This window comes from Perognathus longimembris, chromosome 9 (assembly GCF_023159225.1).
Source record: "Perognathus longimembris pacificus isolate PPM17 chromosome 9, ASM2315922v1, whole genome shotgun sequence".
NCBI lineage: Eukaryota > Metazoa > Chordata > Mammalia > Rodentia > Heteromyidae > Perognathus > Perognathus longimembris.
The window spans coordinates 42,282,523-42,298,732 of NC_063169.1; the positions used below are offsets into that span (position 1 = coordinate 42,282,523).

Sequence of the window (16,210 nt, forward strand, 5' to 3'; positions counted from 1 at the left end):
AGTATGGCCATTGAATGGCTTGGAGAATGCCAGTAGGTTCCATTTAAGTAGATGAATGAACAGAAGAGGGGATGAGAAAGTGGGTGGGAATGTACTCAAGAATTCAATGTATTTACTACAGAATTAAGAAAAGAGGAGGGGTGGGTTGGGGAAGTAGGCGAGAATGCTGAAAAGGGGTGACAATAATCAAGATGCACTGTTTTCATAAGATGTAATTCCTCTTTACAACTACTTATAGATAATTTAAAAAAAATTAACTTTGAAAAGGGACGACCCCAATGCAAACTGGGTTTTTGAAAACTAGCTCTTATACTTTATATTTTGTAATTCCTTATGCTAGAAAATAACTTAAATGAAGGCAAAGACCTTTTCCCCAGACAGCGATATCTTAGAACTGTCTTTGCTGCCTACTCTGCTTAATCATCTCCCCTCTCTTTCCCCTGAACAAATGTACTCAACAGTTTTAGAAGATAACCTGAGGCCAAATCCATGTCTGATGCAGACATCCCTGGTGAATACAGATGCTGGTGAAACCTTGAAACTGTGCAACTGAAATAATATTGCTTTCCCATCCCACTTCCATCTGCCTGGCATGCCTCTGATTTTTCTGCCTAATATATATAAAGGGACCTTAGTTGTAAGGTGGTGGGGCAATATCCTTTTAAGCTGGGCTGAAGGTGTTGCTCTTCCCAGGTTTTCCTCCAAATAAAACCTGCTGGACTATTGAGCTTGCCTTTCTGCTCATTTTCTTTTCTTATGCTTCCCAACATGATAGAGAAGTAGCGGGGGGAGGGGGGAGGGGAATGTCTTCATGATGCTTTCTGTGACTTGCACCACCAAAAAGTGGAAAATTTACATTCTCAATCACTAGCCCAATAAATTGAGCTTCAAAGCTATACCCATCAGTAAGTTCTTAAAGAAGTGAAAAACTGTCTCAATTGGCTTAACCCTAATGCTTGGTTATCTGGACTCAAACTCCACAAGTGGGTATTATTTGCTATAGAAATAATTATTCTTATTATTTCAGTCTTCCAAGTAATGCACAATGCTACTTCTCAAATAAAATAGAGCAGAATGAAGATGATTGTGCTCCTTCTTCACAAGAGATGGCTGTTTGCATCAACAAGTGGGACAAAGACTTAAAAAGAGACTTCTCTGAAGAGGAAATGAGAATGGTCGAGACATATGAAAAACTGCTCTATATCACTGGCCATAAAAGAAATGCAAATCAAAACAAAATTGAGACTCCACCTCACCCCAGTAAGAATATCCATTATCAGGAAAACTAACAGTAACAAATGTTGGAGGGGATGTGGCCAAAAGAGAACCCTACCTCATTGTTGGTAGGAATGTAAAGTGGTTCAGCCACTCTGGAAAGAGGTATGGAGATTACTCAGAAGGCTAAACATGGAGCTCTATGACCCAGCAACCCCACTCTTGGGCATCTACCCAAAAGACCACAAACAAGAACACATTAAAGCCACCAGCACAACAATGTTCACCGCAGTACAATTTCTCATTGCTAAAATATGGAACCAACCCAGATGCCCCTCAGGAGACAAATGGATCAGGAAAATGTGGTACATATACACAATGGAATTTTATACCTCTATCAGAAAGAATGACATTGCTTCATTCGTAAGGAAATGGAAGGACTTGGAAAAAATTATACTAAGTGAAATGAGCCAGACCCAAAGAAACATGGATTCTATGGTCTCCCTTATAGGGAATAATTAGCACAGGTTTAGGCTAGTCACAGCAGAGGATCACAAGAGCCCAATAGCTATACCCTTATGAACACATAAGATGATGGTAAGTGAAATGAACTCCATGTTATGGAAACAACTGTTATATCACTGTTGTAATTACTTTCAAAATGCCATGTGAAACTGTAGCTTCTTTTGTTGATGATTCTCTTGTGTCCCCTTCCTATGGTTGTCTCTGCGCTATCACTGTATCTCATCCGAGTACTCTGGATATTGTATATACTTGTATTAGAACTAGGGAAGGGAAAGGGAATATTGAAATCGAGAGACAAAGGATAAAAAGACAAACAACTCCAAAAGCAATAGTTGCAAAACCATTAGGTGTAAACCAACTGAACAACTCATGCGGGGAGAGAGAAAGGGGAAGGGGGGAGGAAGAATGAGGGAGGAGGTAACAAATAGTACAAGATATGTACCCATGGCCTACCGTAGGAAACTGTAACCCTCTGTATATCACTTCGGCAATAAATAATTATTTTTTTAAAAAAGAGATGGTTGCTTAAAAAAATAAAAATGACCGGGGTATGGGAGTCTTCAAGCCCCATGGGTATGATAACTGTGTGCAGAAAGTGTGAGTATGTGTGGAGAAAGACTGATGCTACTGGAAAACTGCTGGTTTGTGTGACTGCCTTCTCTTGTGCCTGAGTGAAGACACCAGATTATAATTGTTGACTCAGTGATCCTGTCAAAAGGCAGGATGGATGCCCTAGTGTACTTATCTTATTGCTTCTTGAAATCCTATGACCTAACTTTTGGTCTTTGGTAGGTAATGGAAACTGCCCTAACCTAACATGTATTCTTTGACCCATTAAAAGCAGAGGAAAGAGGAGACTCTTCTGTTTAATCATGTCTGTATACATATATATGTATATATATGTATATGTTCACATATATATCCAGTCACCCATATACACACATATATACATATGTGAATATAATTATTGTTACATTGGTAATCTTCCATCTTCCATGATTGTGTCTACTGCAGAATATTAATATGAGAAATTTACTCTGAGGAAGATGACAAGTTCAGGCATTCATGTAGACAATTTGACCAAAAATACTTAAATTTACAATATCTGATTAATCACAATGTAACTATATTTGCCTATGCTTAAGATTGTAAAAAGAAAAGCTCATAATTGAAAGATTCTAGAAAAATAAATTTTGCCTTTTTAGGAAAGGATTAATGTAAATGTGTTATTCAACACAGAACATTGTACATTTGTTCTGATGATAGATCAATTTTTAAGTGCTGGAGATGATCAGACATTGGCAGCCAACATTTTAATAACTGTCTCCCCCAATGTATCTCAAATGCACTCTATTAGCAAACATGACAGTCCAATTATTTCCAGAGTGCTTAGCATTTCATGGTGGTCTATTGCCAAGAGCAATATATATAAGGTGGGAAACATGCCAAAGAAGTTAGCTGATCTGAAAAGCTAAAATATTGCTAGTGCTGAAAATTCAAGGTTTATGTGAGGTTAACTCCCCTGATTCTGTTTAAGCCCATCAGAGAAGCAAATACATTGGCACCTACTTAAGTAATAACTCTCCTCCTTTATATTCTGAAAAAAAAAAGAGAAAGTAAGTCAATTTTACTATGAGTACGTTAGTAAAATTTTATGTCACACAAAGAGAAAACATTTGTTTCACTTATCACTAGAGACTATAAAACAATTCAGAATACATTGGTAGTCCATTATACATAGATCTGGTCTAGCTTACTAAAATCTAGAGTATAAAAATTAGTTTTTCAAAGTAGAAAAGAAATACACATTATATGTATTTATATATATATATGAGTTATATATATGTTATATTTTTCCAGAAACAGACTGTATATTAGTTTTATTTTCTACCATTTTATAGCTAGTATAAAAATTTTACAAAATACAATCTCTTACTCTTAGGAAAATCTAAATGAGTTCTAGCATTAGAACCACATCTAATAGTACCAGATCTAGAGCAGAAATTTGATGAAGGTATAATAAGTGCCTAAATGAATGAACAAGTTAATACAGTTGAAAGAGGACTGAATTTAAAGTAAAAAAGAACCGAGTTCCTAGTCTTGTTACCAATATCAAACTACATAAGTACACTTACAATATATAAGTATTTATAATAGCTATAATCAATAATGTGCTTATACCAACTTGTTATCATAATCTTATAAGGTAGATAATACTGTTGTATTCATTGTTCCAACAAGAAAAGTATGGCATGAATGGTATAAATAACATACTGATGGCAGAGGTGTGATTCAAATTTAGGCAGCCTGGTTCACAAGCTCTAAGTCTACCTAGTATATATACATCCTTTTTGATTTTATTCCTTTGGGACAACTTCATTCTGTAAGTCACAGCTTTGTCACTAGTGAAATAACAGTTTTAGATGGGATGTTGTCTAGAGTCCCCAGTGTCTCTAAAGAGGTTATCATCACTAAGGTGAATTTGGATTCATATAATTAGCATTCTGAGCCAGTGCCAGATGTTGACAAACATTTCCAGATGTGAATATTTTAGGCTTTGTGAGCCATATAGTCTCTGACACATTATTCAAGTCTTCAATTGTAAACAAATGGGTATTATTTTCCAATAAAATTTTATTTGCCCCCCCCCCCCAAAAAAAAGAAGTGAGTTAAATCTGACCAGCAGGCTATAGAGATTGCTGAGCCATGCATCAACTAGCATGTATAAATAGTGGGATATTTAGGGCCAGTTTAGCAAGGATGACTTTGAGAATATTAAGTGATATTGTGTTAGAAGAGATCTTGAATCATCATGTATTCCCATCTTCTGTTTTCACAATTGCATCGAGATAATCACACAAATGCACACATGTTGTATTTCAAAAAGTTGTAATATGGGCTGGGGATATGGCCTAGTGGCAAGAGTGTCTGCCTCATATACATGAGGCCCTGGGTTCAATTCCCCACCACCACATATACAGAAAATGGCCAGAAGTGGCGCTGTGGCGGCCAGAAGTGGCGCTGTGGCTCAAGTGGCAGAGTGCTAGCCTTGAGCAAAAAGAAGCCAGGGACAGTGCTCAGGCCCTGAGTCCAAGCCCCAGGACTGGCCAAAAAAATAAATAAATAAATAAATAAATAAAGTTGTAATATGGTTTTCAAGTCACCGTTCAATTTCCAAGTGAGGTCACACAAACTATCAGTTGCATGCCATAGTCAAATTTTCTATTTCTTTTAATACAAAAGAAATTCTAAGTTCCACTATGGAATTCTATTAAATATTTGAGAAATGATAATATCCAAACTCTTATGAAAAATAGATGATTCTCCAAATCATTATACATGCTGCATGACCCTACTATCAAACCTAGAAAAAGTAGCATACAAACATTCCTTATGAAAATAAGAGAATTGTCATGATTTTTAAGAAATCAAATTTGACAGTATAAAAATGATAAAGTATCATTACTAAATAGAATTAATCTCAGGAATGCAAGGTTGGTTTACCATTCAAAAAATCGATGTAGGGGGCTGGGGATATAGCCTAGCGGCAAGAGTGCCTGCCTCGGATACACGAGGCCCTAGGTTCGATTCCCCAGCACCACATATACAGAAAACGGCCAGAAGCGGCGCTGTGGCTCAAGTGGCAGAGTGCTAGCCTTGAGCAGGAAGAAGCCAGGGACAGTGCTCAGGCCCTGAGTCCAAGGCCCAGGACTGGCAAAAAAAAAAAAAAAAAAAAAAAAAAATCGATGTAGCCAGACACTGGTGGCTTATACCTAACTTCTTTAGGAGGCAGAGGTCTGAGGATTGTGGTTGGAAGCTAGACAAAGAGTCCATAAGACTCTTATTTCTGATTAATTAGTAAAAAGCTGGACATGAAGGAGTGCCAGCCTTGAGTGAAAAAACCAAGAACATGAAGCTCTGAGTTGAAGCCCTAGTTCTGGCCCATATACACAAAAATCATACCCGTATTTGAAGATGATAAAGAGAGGGAAAATATCATTTGATCATTACTGACATGAAGTATTTAAGGGAATAACCTTCCAATATGAAACTATTTCTGAAACAACTCTTACAACATTTCTCAATATTATAAAACCAACAGCCAATATCAGACTAGTGCTCAAATTCTTGCATTATGACAAACTTGCCCAATGCTCTTTCTAGCATTTGCCATTTTTGATAAAAAAAAAAATTACCTTTATTAAGGTAAAACTTACACTATAATTTACCCCACTTAAGTATATATTCATGAGTTTTAAAATTCATCTCTATAATAACCATCTCTCCAATTATAATAGAAAAATATTCCCTACTTCAAAGTAGTCAGTGCTCTCCTCTCACTCTTTTGTTTTTCTGGGTTTTTTTGTTTGTTTTGTACAGGGGATTGAACCCAGGACATTGCACTTGCTAGGCAAGCCCTTTGCCACTGAGCTACACAACCCTCTCACTCTCTTTTGTTACCTGGAAATCACTAATATTTTCTCAGATATAGATATTTCCTTTTCAAGTATTTCATATGAGGCAGAGTGTACGGACATATGAGAAGCACTGCCATTTTTATTCTGTGAGTGGAAAAATCTGGCGATGCAGACTAAATTCTAAAAAGAAAGAGGAAGAGAACCAGAAATTGCAAAGGAGGTGGTGTTGAGGCAGAAAACTAGAGAGAAGAAAACCCAGCAAGAGCAGGATGGGAAGTGGAAGCTTTATTACTAGGTTAAATACATGGCCAATTCTAGTTGTAGGAAACACCCAAATACAGTACCCAGCCAGTACACAGACTGGGTCATCCAGGACTCTCCTGACTCACTCAGCAGAGGCTAAGGTATGCCATATGTCAAATTAACTTGGTCAATTTACTTTTCTGGACTTTATAATGCCCTTTAGGAACACCATTACTGAAAAGCTATTGTTGGCATTTCTAGCATAAATGCTGATTTAGGAAGGTTGATGTTGCAAAAGCCTAAATGTCACAAATTTAAACTATACAGAACCAATTGTTTCACATGCTAAAAGGAAAAGTAATTTTGTGGATGACCCAGTTTTGGTGGAAAAGGAAAAGGAACACAGTATGACTTTCAAAATGGCTTTACTAGTTGAATTATGTTTTAATATGAGCAAAGAATACAAGAGTACCAGTGTGATGAAAATAAACAATATAAAATGATGCCAAAAAATTAATAATTTAGTGTATTTGACTATTACCTTTCACACAGTAGATATGAGAGCTTCATGTAAGGAAGGAGATCCTCATTGTATTAATCTTATCAGCCCAGAGACTTCTATTTAAATAAAACATAGTGCTAAGACATTTAAAAATAACTTAGAAATCTAGTCTTATTAATGCTTTCTCAAGATCAGTATAAATCAAATATATCACCAAAGAAATACACAACAAATAACATACAATGCATCTTTTAAATGAACCATATAAAGACCACATTTCAAATGGAAGATCATAAACTGACACGGCTACCAAGACCCTCTCTTAGAAACACAACTGTGTCTGAGGACAGCAGTGACCGCCCACTTGGTGGGATAGATATCACTGGTAAGGTAAAATAAGCCATTGTGGCATCATCTTTTTTCTTTTATAGGCAGAAATATAAAAAATGGGAAAAAAATGTTTTCCTAATCTCATGAAATCTTTGAGGCTAGACAGGCAATTATTTAAAACACTAAATCTTCTTCCCAAATGCATCTGAATTTTTTTTTAATGATCTAATAAAGAAAATGATGTATGTTGTGGTTATCTCTTAAACATAAATAAGAATTATAACCTAGATCTAGATCTAAAATGTCACAGGACAAAACTTACACTTCATGTCACCAGCTGAGCTAATACAGAGTTGAACATACTATTATATTCAAAACCTCCCAGGACTGATTTGAAGTGCATGTATTCACAAAGCAGGTGTGGTTATAGATGTGGATGGACACAGCAAGGCACCCATTTCCTTTAAAAATGAGTTGCACCCCAAGGCACCAGGAAGCCTGAGATCTACATGTTTTGCACCCTGATGTTGCGCATGTCTCTCCGAAGCACTGGTCTGTAGTTTTGCTCCAAATTTTCCATGTATTCAAAATAATCACTCACTCGAAACCCAAGCAGTGATTCTTCCTGTCAAGAAAGCCAGAGAGAAGCTCATTCATTTGGGAAAAGACCCATCATTCCAAGCTAATAATTGTTAAGGAGTTGGCGTCTTGTTTATTTTCATCTTCAGGCCTGGGGGGAGGGGGGTGGGGGAGTTAATATTACTAGTGAGTGTCTACTTGTTTTTGATGTATGTCTATGATTTAGATCCTCCTGAAACAAGGTTGTCTATTTACAAAAGCATAAATTCATTACAAATAACAGCCTTCCCCACCTCTCTGTCCAAACTCTTAGACAATGAAATCTTCCCAGTATATTAGATATAAGCTTAGACTGGTCAAATGTGTCATTAGTGAGACCTTAATACTTATCTACAAAGGATGTTATAATGCTGCAGGGATATTTAGTCTACAGCCATTGTTCACAGAGTTTAAGGCTGTGACTCATACCACTGGAATGATACATGTCAATACTAATTTGCAACTTAATGGTTAGGGTCCCAAATGAGGCACTCAAAAACAGTGACAGGTTCATCTACCTAGGATTTTCCAGACTTTGGGGAAATCCTGATGACTACTTTTATATGTCCAAACACTATCTAATGCAATGTCTATCTTGAAGGTTTAGAATAAGTCTGCTGGGTAGGAGTAATCTTTGATCTAATATAAACATATTTGGAGTTTCTGAGGTTATAAATACACTGGACAATTCACGTTTTTCCTGAAGTTATAAAAACTGCTTTTTTTTTTTTTTTGCCAGTCCTGGGCCTTGGACTCAGGGCCTGAGCACTGTCCTTGGCTTCTTCCCGCTCAAGGCTAGCACTCTGCCACTTGAGCCACAGCGCCGCTTCTGGCCGTTTTCTGTATATGTGGTGCTGGGGAATCGAACCTAGGGCCTCGTGTATCCGAGGCAGGCACTCTTGCCGCTAGGCTATATCCCCAGCCCAAAAACTGCTATCTTAAAAGCAATTTGTATCATGTACTGGTACTGTGCTGAACAAGAGGCATCAGTTTAATGTAGCTAGGAAAATACCACATGATTCTTAGTAAGAGTGGATGATGTGAAAAAGCCTCTGTTGTTAACACTTCTGAGTAATCACTCACAGCTTGCAAACAGTGTGGGAGAACTTTATTCTTACTTTGCCACGTATCACTTACAATCTACATGGCTTGAAGAAAAGTTTGGAGAGTCTAAGAATTATGTTGCATCTGGAAGGTGGATCGAAAGCCAAAGAAACTAAAGAATGTTTATATATAAAATGATAAACATCACATCACATTTAAGCTAGGTCTAATAAATTTGAGTATAAAGATCTAAACTCCATTTTAAAGCGAGCCATATTATTTTATCCAGTTCCCACTTTTCCATTACACACTCACTTTATTACTATATGTAAGGATTCTAATTATTCATTTAAAACACAAAGGTAAGCCAGACAAGGGCCTTTTCCTCATATATTATGAACTGAGGTATACAGCATGGCTCCATGAGCAACTGAATCAAAGGGCACATTTTCAGCTGGGAATGATAGTTACATGCCTGTAATCCTAACGTGTAGGCTCAAGGTAGGAGCTGTGCAAGTTCAAGGCTAGTTTGGGATGCATAGTAAGGTCAGATCTCAAAGACACTGAAGAAAGTTAAAAAAAAAAAAAAAAGAAGAAGAAGGAAGATGCCACCTGATGAATGGCAAAATACTGGCTCTTTGTGAATTTCTTTTAAAATACTGTGGTTGGCTAGAATGGCTGATGCCTATAATGCCAGATACATAGGATGTAGAGGGTGGGAGGATCATAATTCATGGCCAACAAATAAACCAGGCATGGCAATTTATATCTCTAATTCCAGCTATGTGGGAGCCATAGGCAGGAGGATCATGGCCCAAGAACAGCTCTAGGCAAAAAATGGGAGACTCTACCTAAAAATTAGAAGCAAAACAAGAGTTGCAGGCTTGCCTCAGTGGTAGAGTGTCTGCCTGGCAAATATTTTGCCTTAAGATGAGATCCCACTACTTCTAAAAAAACAGTAGCCTTTTCTTCTTTGGAGAAACATGATAAGCCCAATCTTGATGTTCAATTATCTAATTAATTAATAAATTGGGGGATTGGACTCAAGGTCTTGTGTACTGTTGTATCACTTGAGCCATGACCTCATCATTTTTGTTTTTGGTATTTTGTTTTTGAGACAGGATCTCTCTAACTTTCTCTGCTCTGATCCTGACCTCCTCATCCTCTGCCTTAGTCTCCCAAGTAGCTGGAATTACAAGAGTGCACCATCACACATAGCAAAAATTGAATTTAACTAAGTTGCTGTTGTAATTTTGGAACTCCCATAAACATTTTCCTCAAATTGTATGTGATTTGGCTTTGACCATCACTTCACTAAAAGCACACCTAAGTTAGCAAAGGATTATAATCATCTCTTATTCTAACAGAAAAAAGATACATTGTCAGAAGAATTGTTTCAGTACATATTCATAATTTTCTAATCATTACTTATTATTCATTAAGTGCAAATTACAATGGGAAATGTCAAAGTTTGAATAATACCTCTAATAATATTTCCTGGGCAAAAAAATAAGCAATCAATTGAATATCTTTTAGTTATTACTCTTCTTTATTTTATTTATTTATTTATTTTTATTTATTTTTGGCCAGTCCTGGGCCTTGTACTCAGGGCCTGAGCACTGTCCCTGGCTTCTTCCCACTCAAGGCTAGCACTCTGCTACCTGAGCCACAGCGCCCCTTCTGGCCGTTTTTCACATATGTTGTGCTGGGGAATCAAACCCAGAGCTTCACGTGTAGGAGGCAAGCACTCTTGCCACTAGGCCATATTCCCAGCCACTCTGCTTTATTTTAAATATAAAACTACCTAGGAAGCCAGAACTACTATGTGGCTTATGTATATTTCTTCTTTAGAATGTAGTTTTTCCAAACCTAGCTCCCATTTAGACATTATTTTTAAAGTAAAGGAAGAATAATCTGATAATAATTCTGAAAAAGATACCCATAAAATGGCACAAAGGGTTACTGAGGTCTCATTTCATAAGAGAAAAATTCATTCATCTAAAATGTATTCTTAAATGACAGAGTTTATTTATTATTTAAACATTGCAGGTAATTTTAGTTCTGAATAAAACTTCAAAGTATCTGAATTTTCATTTTAGTCTCCAGAGTAGAATATTTTTCATCTTATCTCAAACATTGTCTAATGGTGATCTTAGTTGATCACTTTACTGGTAACTGTGACAATTATATGGGCAGTCTTTCATTTCAGTTATAACCACATATCTTCAATAATGTTTTACTGTAACTTAATTTATCATGGATTTGTCTGCCTGGGCTGGCACTGAACCAGTCTTCATAGCTCAGACACTTGAGCAGGTAGGACTATTGGCCCCAGCCACTGACACTCATTTTTTTTTTCTTTATTGTCGAAATGTGATACAGAGGGGTTACAGGTTCATATGAATGGCAATGAGTACATTTCTTGTTCTATTTGTTACCTCCTCCCTCACTCCCCCCACCCTTCCCCCCTTCTTCTCTCCCCCCCAAGAGTTGTGCAGTTGATTTACACCAAATGGTTTTCTAAGTGTTGCTTTTTGAGTGGTTTGTCCTTTTGCTCTTTGTCTCTCGATTTTGGTATTCCCTCTCCCTTCCCCAGTTCTAATACCCTTATAAACAGTATCCAGGGTACTCAGATGTGATACAGTGGTAGCAAGGGCACAGCCACAGGAAGGGAGTTCAAGAGAAACAAAACTAAACAAACCAATCAGTCAAACAAACAGACAAGGAAAAAGAGAAAAAAAGTAGTATGAGTTCACATGGAATGTTGAGAATAATTACAACAGTGGTATAACTCTTGTTTCCATAACGTGGAGTTCATTTCACTTGGCATCTTCTTATGTGGTCATATGGGTGTAGCTATTGGGGTATTTTGATCTTCTACCATGACTACCCTATTCAGGTAGTAGCTATTACTTGTGAGGAACATCATCGGGTTTATGTTTCTTTGGGTCTGAGTCACTTCACTTAATATCATTTTTTTCCAGTCCTTCCATTTCCTTACAAATGGGGCAGTGTTGTTCCTTCTGATGGAGACATAGAATTCCATTATGCATATGTACCACATTTTCCTGATCCATTTGTCTGCTGAGGGGCATCATGTTTTAGCAATGACAAATTGAGTGACACTCAACTTTACTTTGAGCATACTGCTTTTTCTTTTGGTACCTAATTGCTAATTCAATTGCCATGTTTTCAAAGATTTACTTTAATCATTAATTTTGAATTATATAAAAGCCTTAGGAATTAACATTTGTGTGAATTCACACTGATACTATTCTATGTGTATTCAGTATCACCAGACAGGGTACATACACAGCTCTCTTCTCTCTTTCCTGTATGGAAGCTGAGCTTTAAAATGTTTATGTGACTTTTCATTCTAAGAGCTTTTGATTAAGATCCACTGAATTTAAGAACTTTCTTAAAGGATATAAGACTAGTCAACTAAATAAGGAACAACAAAACAGATAGACTCATCTCAGCAGGGTTAATTAACTCTAAGCCCCAATTTTTCATGGGCCATGTGGTGCCATAGTAGTGTATGGCTGCTTTGTGGCTTCAATATTCTAAAGTCTGGACTCATTATAGATGATAAAGTCTTGTAGGCTGTGGGCTCTGTCTCATCTCTTTCCATTGTTTTTCCCTCACCTTGTTTTTGGCACGGTCACCTTGACTGTTCAGCTTATTCTCAGCTGTGTATTCTGTTTGCACTTGTTCTAACTTAGCAAGATGGTGGCCCAAAAGTCTTGTGTATAGCTCCACAACACTCAGGTAGATTCTTAGCCCCCACAAATGGCCTTCACTGGCTGTTTTGTCTAACTAGTATCTGTGGCTCCTTCACCATGTTGGATTTCTCCAAATGAAACCCAAAGTATCTTTAATATTATATATGAATCCATTACTTCTTTAAGGATTTAAGGACAGTGTAGATCTTATCCTATGATTATAATAGTGCCTGAGACACAGCTGTTACACAATAAATAGTTCAGTAACTCAAAAGGTGAAGAGCCAATATCTGTAATGGTCTTTGTATGGAACTTGGCATACAATAAGTATTTGAGTATTAATAATGACCAAAATAATGAGAACACACTTCTAAATTAACTGACAGTCTTGGAAATGGTTGGAATTCCTTTCCTGGTCATATTGAAGATATACTTTAAACATGGACAGTTTGCCAACAATTATTGACTCCAATCTCTGCTCTCGGCTCTTTATCAAAAATATAAGGGAACCTTCATGTAAGATATTAAGATACACAGAAATGGCAGTACAAAGGGTGAACCAATTCAACAGTGATAGTCACTAAATACTATGTTGGAAATGAACTATACAACTGGGGAGGGGGTAAAGAGGGGAAAAACTAAAAGAAAACGATGGGGGTGACATTCTCAAAATGAAATGTACTCATTATCTGACTTATGTAAGTATAACCACTCCATACATCACCTTTACAATACAGATAATAAGATATTAAGATATACTAGATATCTTGGTAAGATCTCTTTTCTTAGAAGTTTTCAGTAACATTCCCATGGAAAATATTCTATGCCTATATTTACAAAAGTTCTTAATATCAGGTGAAGTTAAATCCACACATTAAAGGGATATCTGAACATGCATGTTTATCTCAGAACTATTCACAATAGTCAAGCAGTGGAATTAGCCTAGGAACCCAACAATGAATGCATGGATAATGAAAATACAGTATATATACACAATATAGCATTACTCAAAAATAAAGAAGAATCAAACGATATAGTTTGCAGAAAAATCAATATAATTGGAGATTATCATATTGAATGAAATCAGCCAAGCTCATAAAAGCCAAATATCACAAAGTTTTTGCTTACTTGTAGAACCTAGGTCTACAAATGATTAAAATAAAATAGTAATGGGTCTTGAGTATGAGAGAAGCACAGCAGGAGGAGGGGGATAAACAGTAGGATGGAGAAGAAATGCAGAGGATATGGAGAGTGAAGATGATAAAAGTATTTTACGTAAGTATTTATGGTGGTATTGTGAAATATTGCTTTCCAATATTACTTTCAAGAAAACCAGAGAAAAAACATTAAATAGCACAGGTAACTTGCTCAAAGCACATTGTGCACATCTATGGAATTGTTTGCATGAATTCCTCTTGTATTGAATCGTAAATAAAATTTTAAAAGAAAAAATTACAGGAAAGCAATTACAGAAACAGAAATGTTCTTAGGTAACTGTAAGCCAGCTTGGAATTCTAAGGCAAGCTTAGAGTTCAAATTGAACATAAGGTCTTTTTAGTGGCAAATAGATGCAGGCACAGAAACATCAAAAGAGCTAAAGTAGCAATCCTGCCTTGCTTTTATGATTTCTGGACTAAGTTCAGGTAAGGTGAGAGATTCATTTCCAAATACTTAATTATTATTGCTTTTATCAAGTGATTTTTAGTATAATACCTCTTTATTAAACTGAGTTTATGAAGGAAAAGTCATTTTGAGTGGATCTAAATTGATGCAGAGTTGATTCTACAAAAGGTGCAGAAGTTATGTACAATTAACAAATACTATTCAGCAGAGGGTTTGCATTCATGTTATACCTCATAAGAAACACTTCCCAGAAGGTGGGGTGATGACTATAGGTTCTGCTCTTTATCCTTGGTAAAGATGACTGTTTTGCATGTTGTCACTGAAATCAATTCTCCTTGAACAAAATGGGGAAGACATCAAGAATCTGCACACACTTATGTTACTCCTGGACTGCTCAATACAATTAGAAATTCTGGGACTTTATTTCTTCCAAATTTGGACCCCTCCTGTTAGCACTTTCGTTTGTGTTTTAACTAACAGGCTCCAATGGAGCATTTGTATGCATTTTAAAGATTTCAAGTTAAATTAGAATTTATACTACAATCTGAAAACCCATGCCACTACTGTGTCAATTTTGTCTTAGGAGGTCTGAGGCTGAGCCAAAATATGTCAGTAAACACACAGATGGATCCTTAGGATAAAGCACAATTTAGTTAATATGTGTGCTTCAGGTTAGAATGTGGCATTCATGAAGAGTTAGCAGACCATGTGTGCTTCATGTGATTCAAGACTAACTGCAGGGCACCTGGATGCATGTGATAATTACAGGAGATAAATTTGATCAAACACACTGCACACATTTATGGACATTTTTACATGATCCCTCCACCCCTGTGCTATTAAAGAATAGTAACAATTGTTTCTTTGCTATTGTCAAAGTGAAGTACAGAGGGGTTACAGTTTCATATGTAAAGCAAGTACATTTCTTATCCAACTTGTTACCTCCTCCCTTATTTTTCCCCCGTAGTAACAAAATTTTTAAGCAAAAACAATTACAGAATATCTAACAGAAATGTGTTCAAGTGACTAAGCCAACTTGGAATTCCATGCCAAGCTAAGAGTTTACATGGACAGGAAATTCAGTTTTGCCTGAGTTGTGGTTTGGATATAGCCTAAGTAGATGTGTCTGGCAAGGATCTGCCCATGCAATAGAAAACTGTGATGTCACATACTAAAAGGTCCCCCAAACTGGGGAAAAGTTGGGGGAGAAAAGTAGGCTGTCAACTTAATAAAACCATTTCCTTTACTGTATCCTCTACACATCTCTTTTTCTTAACAAAGAAGCAAAAATAAGAAAGAGTAGGGACAGAGATGTGGAAGTCAATAATTGCCAACTTTTTCCAAAGTACTTTCTCTGATCCAGATAATGTTCTACAAGTATTTTCTGGATACCATGTGATTTCTTAACCACTCTTGTGGTAGTAACTACTTTGGTAGTAACAATTATACAGATGATGAAACCAAAACCTAACAAAGTTTTGTTCTTTCAAACACAGTGACAAAGCTAGAAGAGTCTAGATCCTGAATTTAGCTAGACACATGTGATATAAGAAAAGGTAGAAAGGGGCTGAGGATATGGCCTAGTGGCAAGAGTGCTTGCCTCCTATACACGAAGCCCTGGGTTCGATTCCCCAGCACCACATATATAGAATACGGCCAGAAGGGGCGCTGTGGCTCAGTGGTAGAGTGCCAGCCTTGAGCAAAAAGAAGCCTGGGTCAGTGCTCAGGCCCTGAGTCCAAGGCCCAGGACTGGCAAAAAAAAAAAAAAAAAAAAAAAAGGAAAATATATGAAAAATACAGTAATACAGTTGATATTGTACTGAATGCATTTTATTTATTTTCCTCGGGTGTTTTATTTTTAATACAATGCATGCACTGTCCTCTAAAAGCCAGTATTCAATCAGTTTTTTTCAGTCTGATTTCCATTTTCAGTCCATCACCATCTTCTAAAAACGGCAGCTGCAACTGCT

At 36.7% G+C, this 16,210-nt stretch overlaps 1 protein-coding gene across 1 annotated transcript in view; it reads right to left on the reverse strand.

The window, feature by feature from the left end:
* Nucleotides 1-6,809: 6,809 nt before the first annotated feature.
* The window catches only part of Tbc1d32 (TBC1 domain family member 32), a 144,877-nt gene continuing 135,476 nt past the window's right edge, over nucleotides 6,810-16,210 (reverse strand). Inside the window, exon 33 of the mRNA XM_048353996.1 lies at nucleotides 6,810-7,858. Within this exon, the coding sequence (XP_048209953.1) occupies nucleotides 7,739-7,858 (120 nt within the window). The 3' untranslated portion in view covers nucleotides 6,810-7,738. The remainder of the gene's footprint in view (nucleotides 7,859-16,210) is intronic.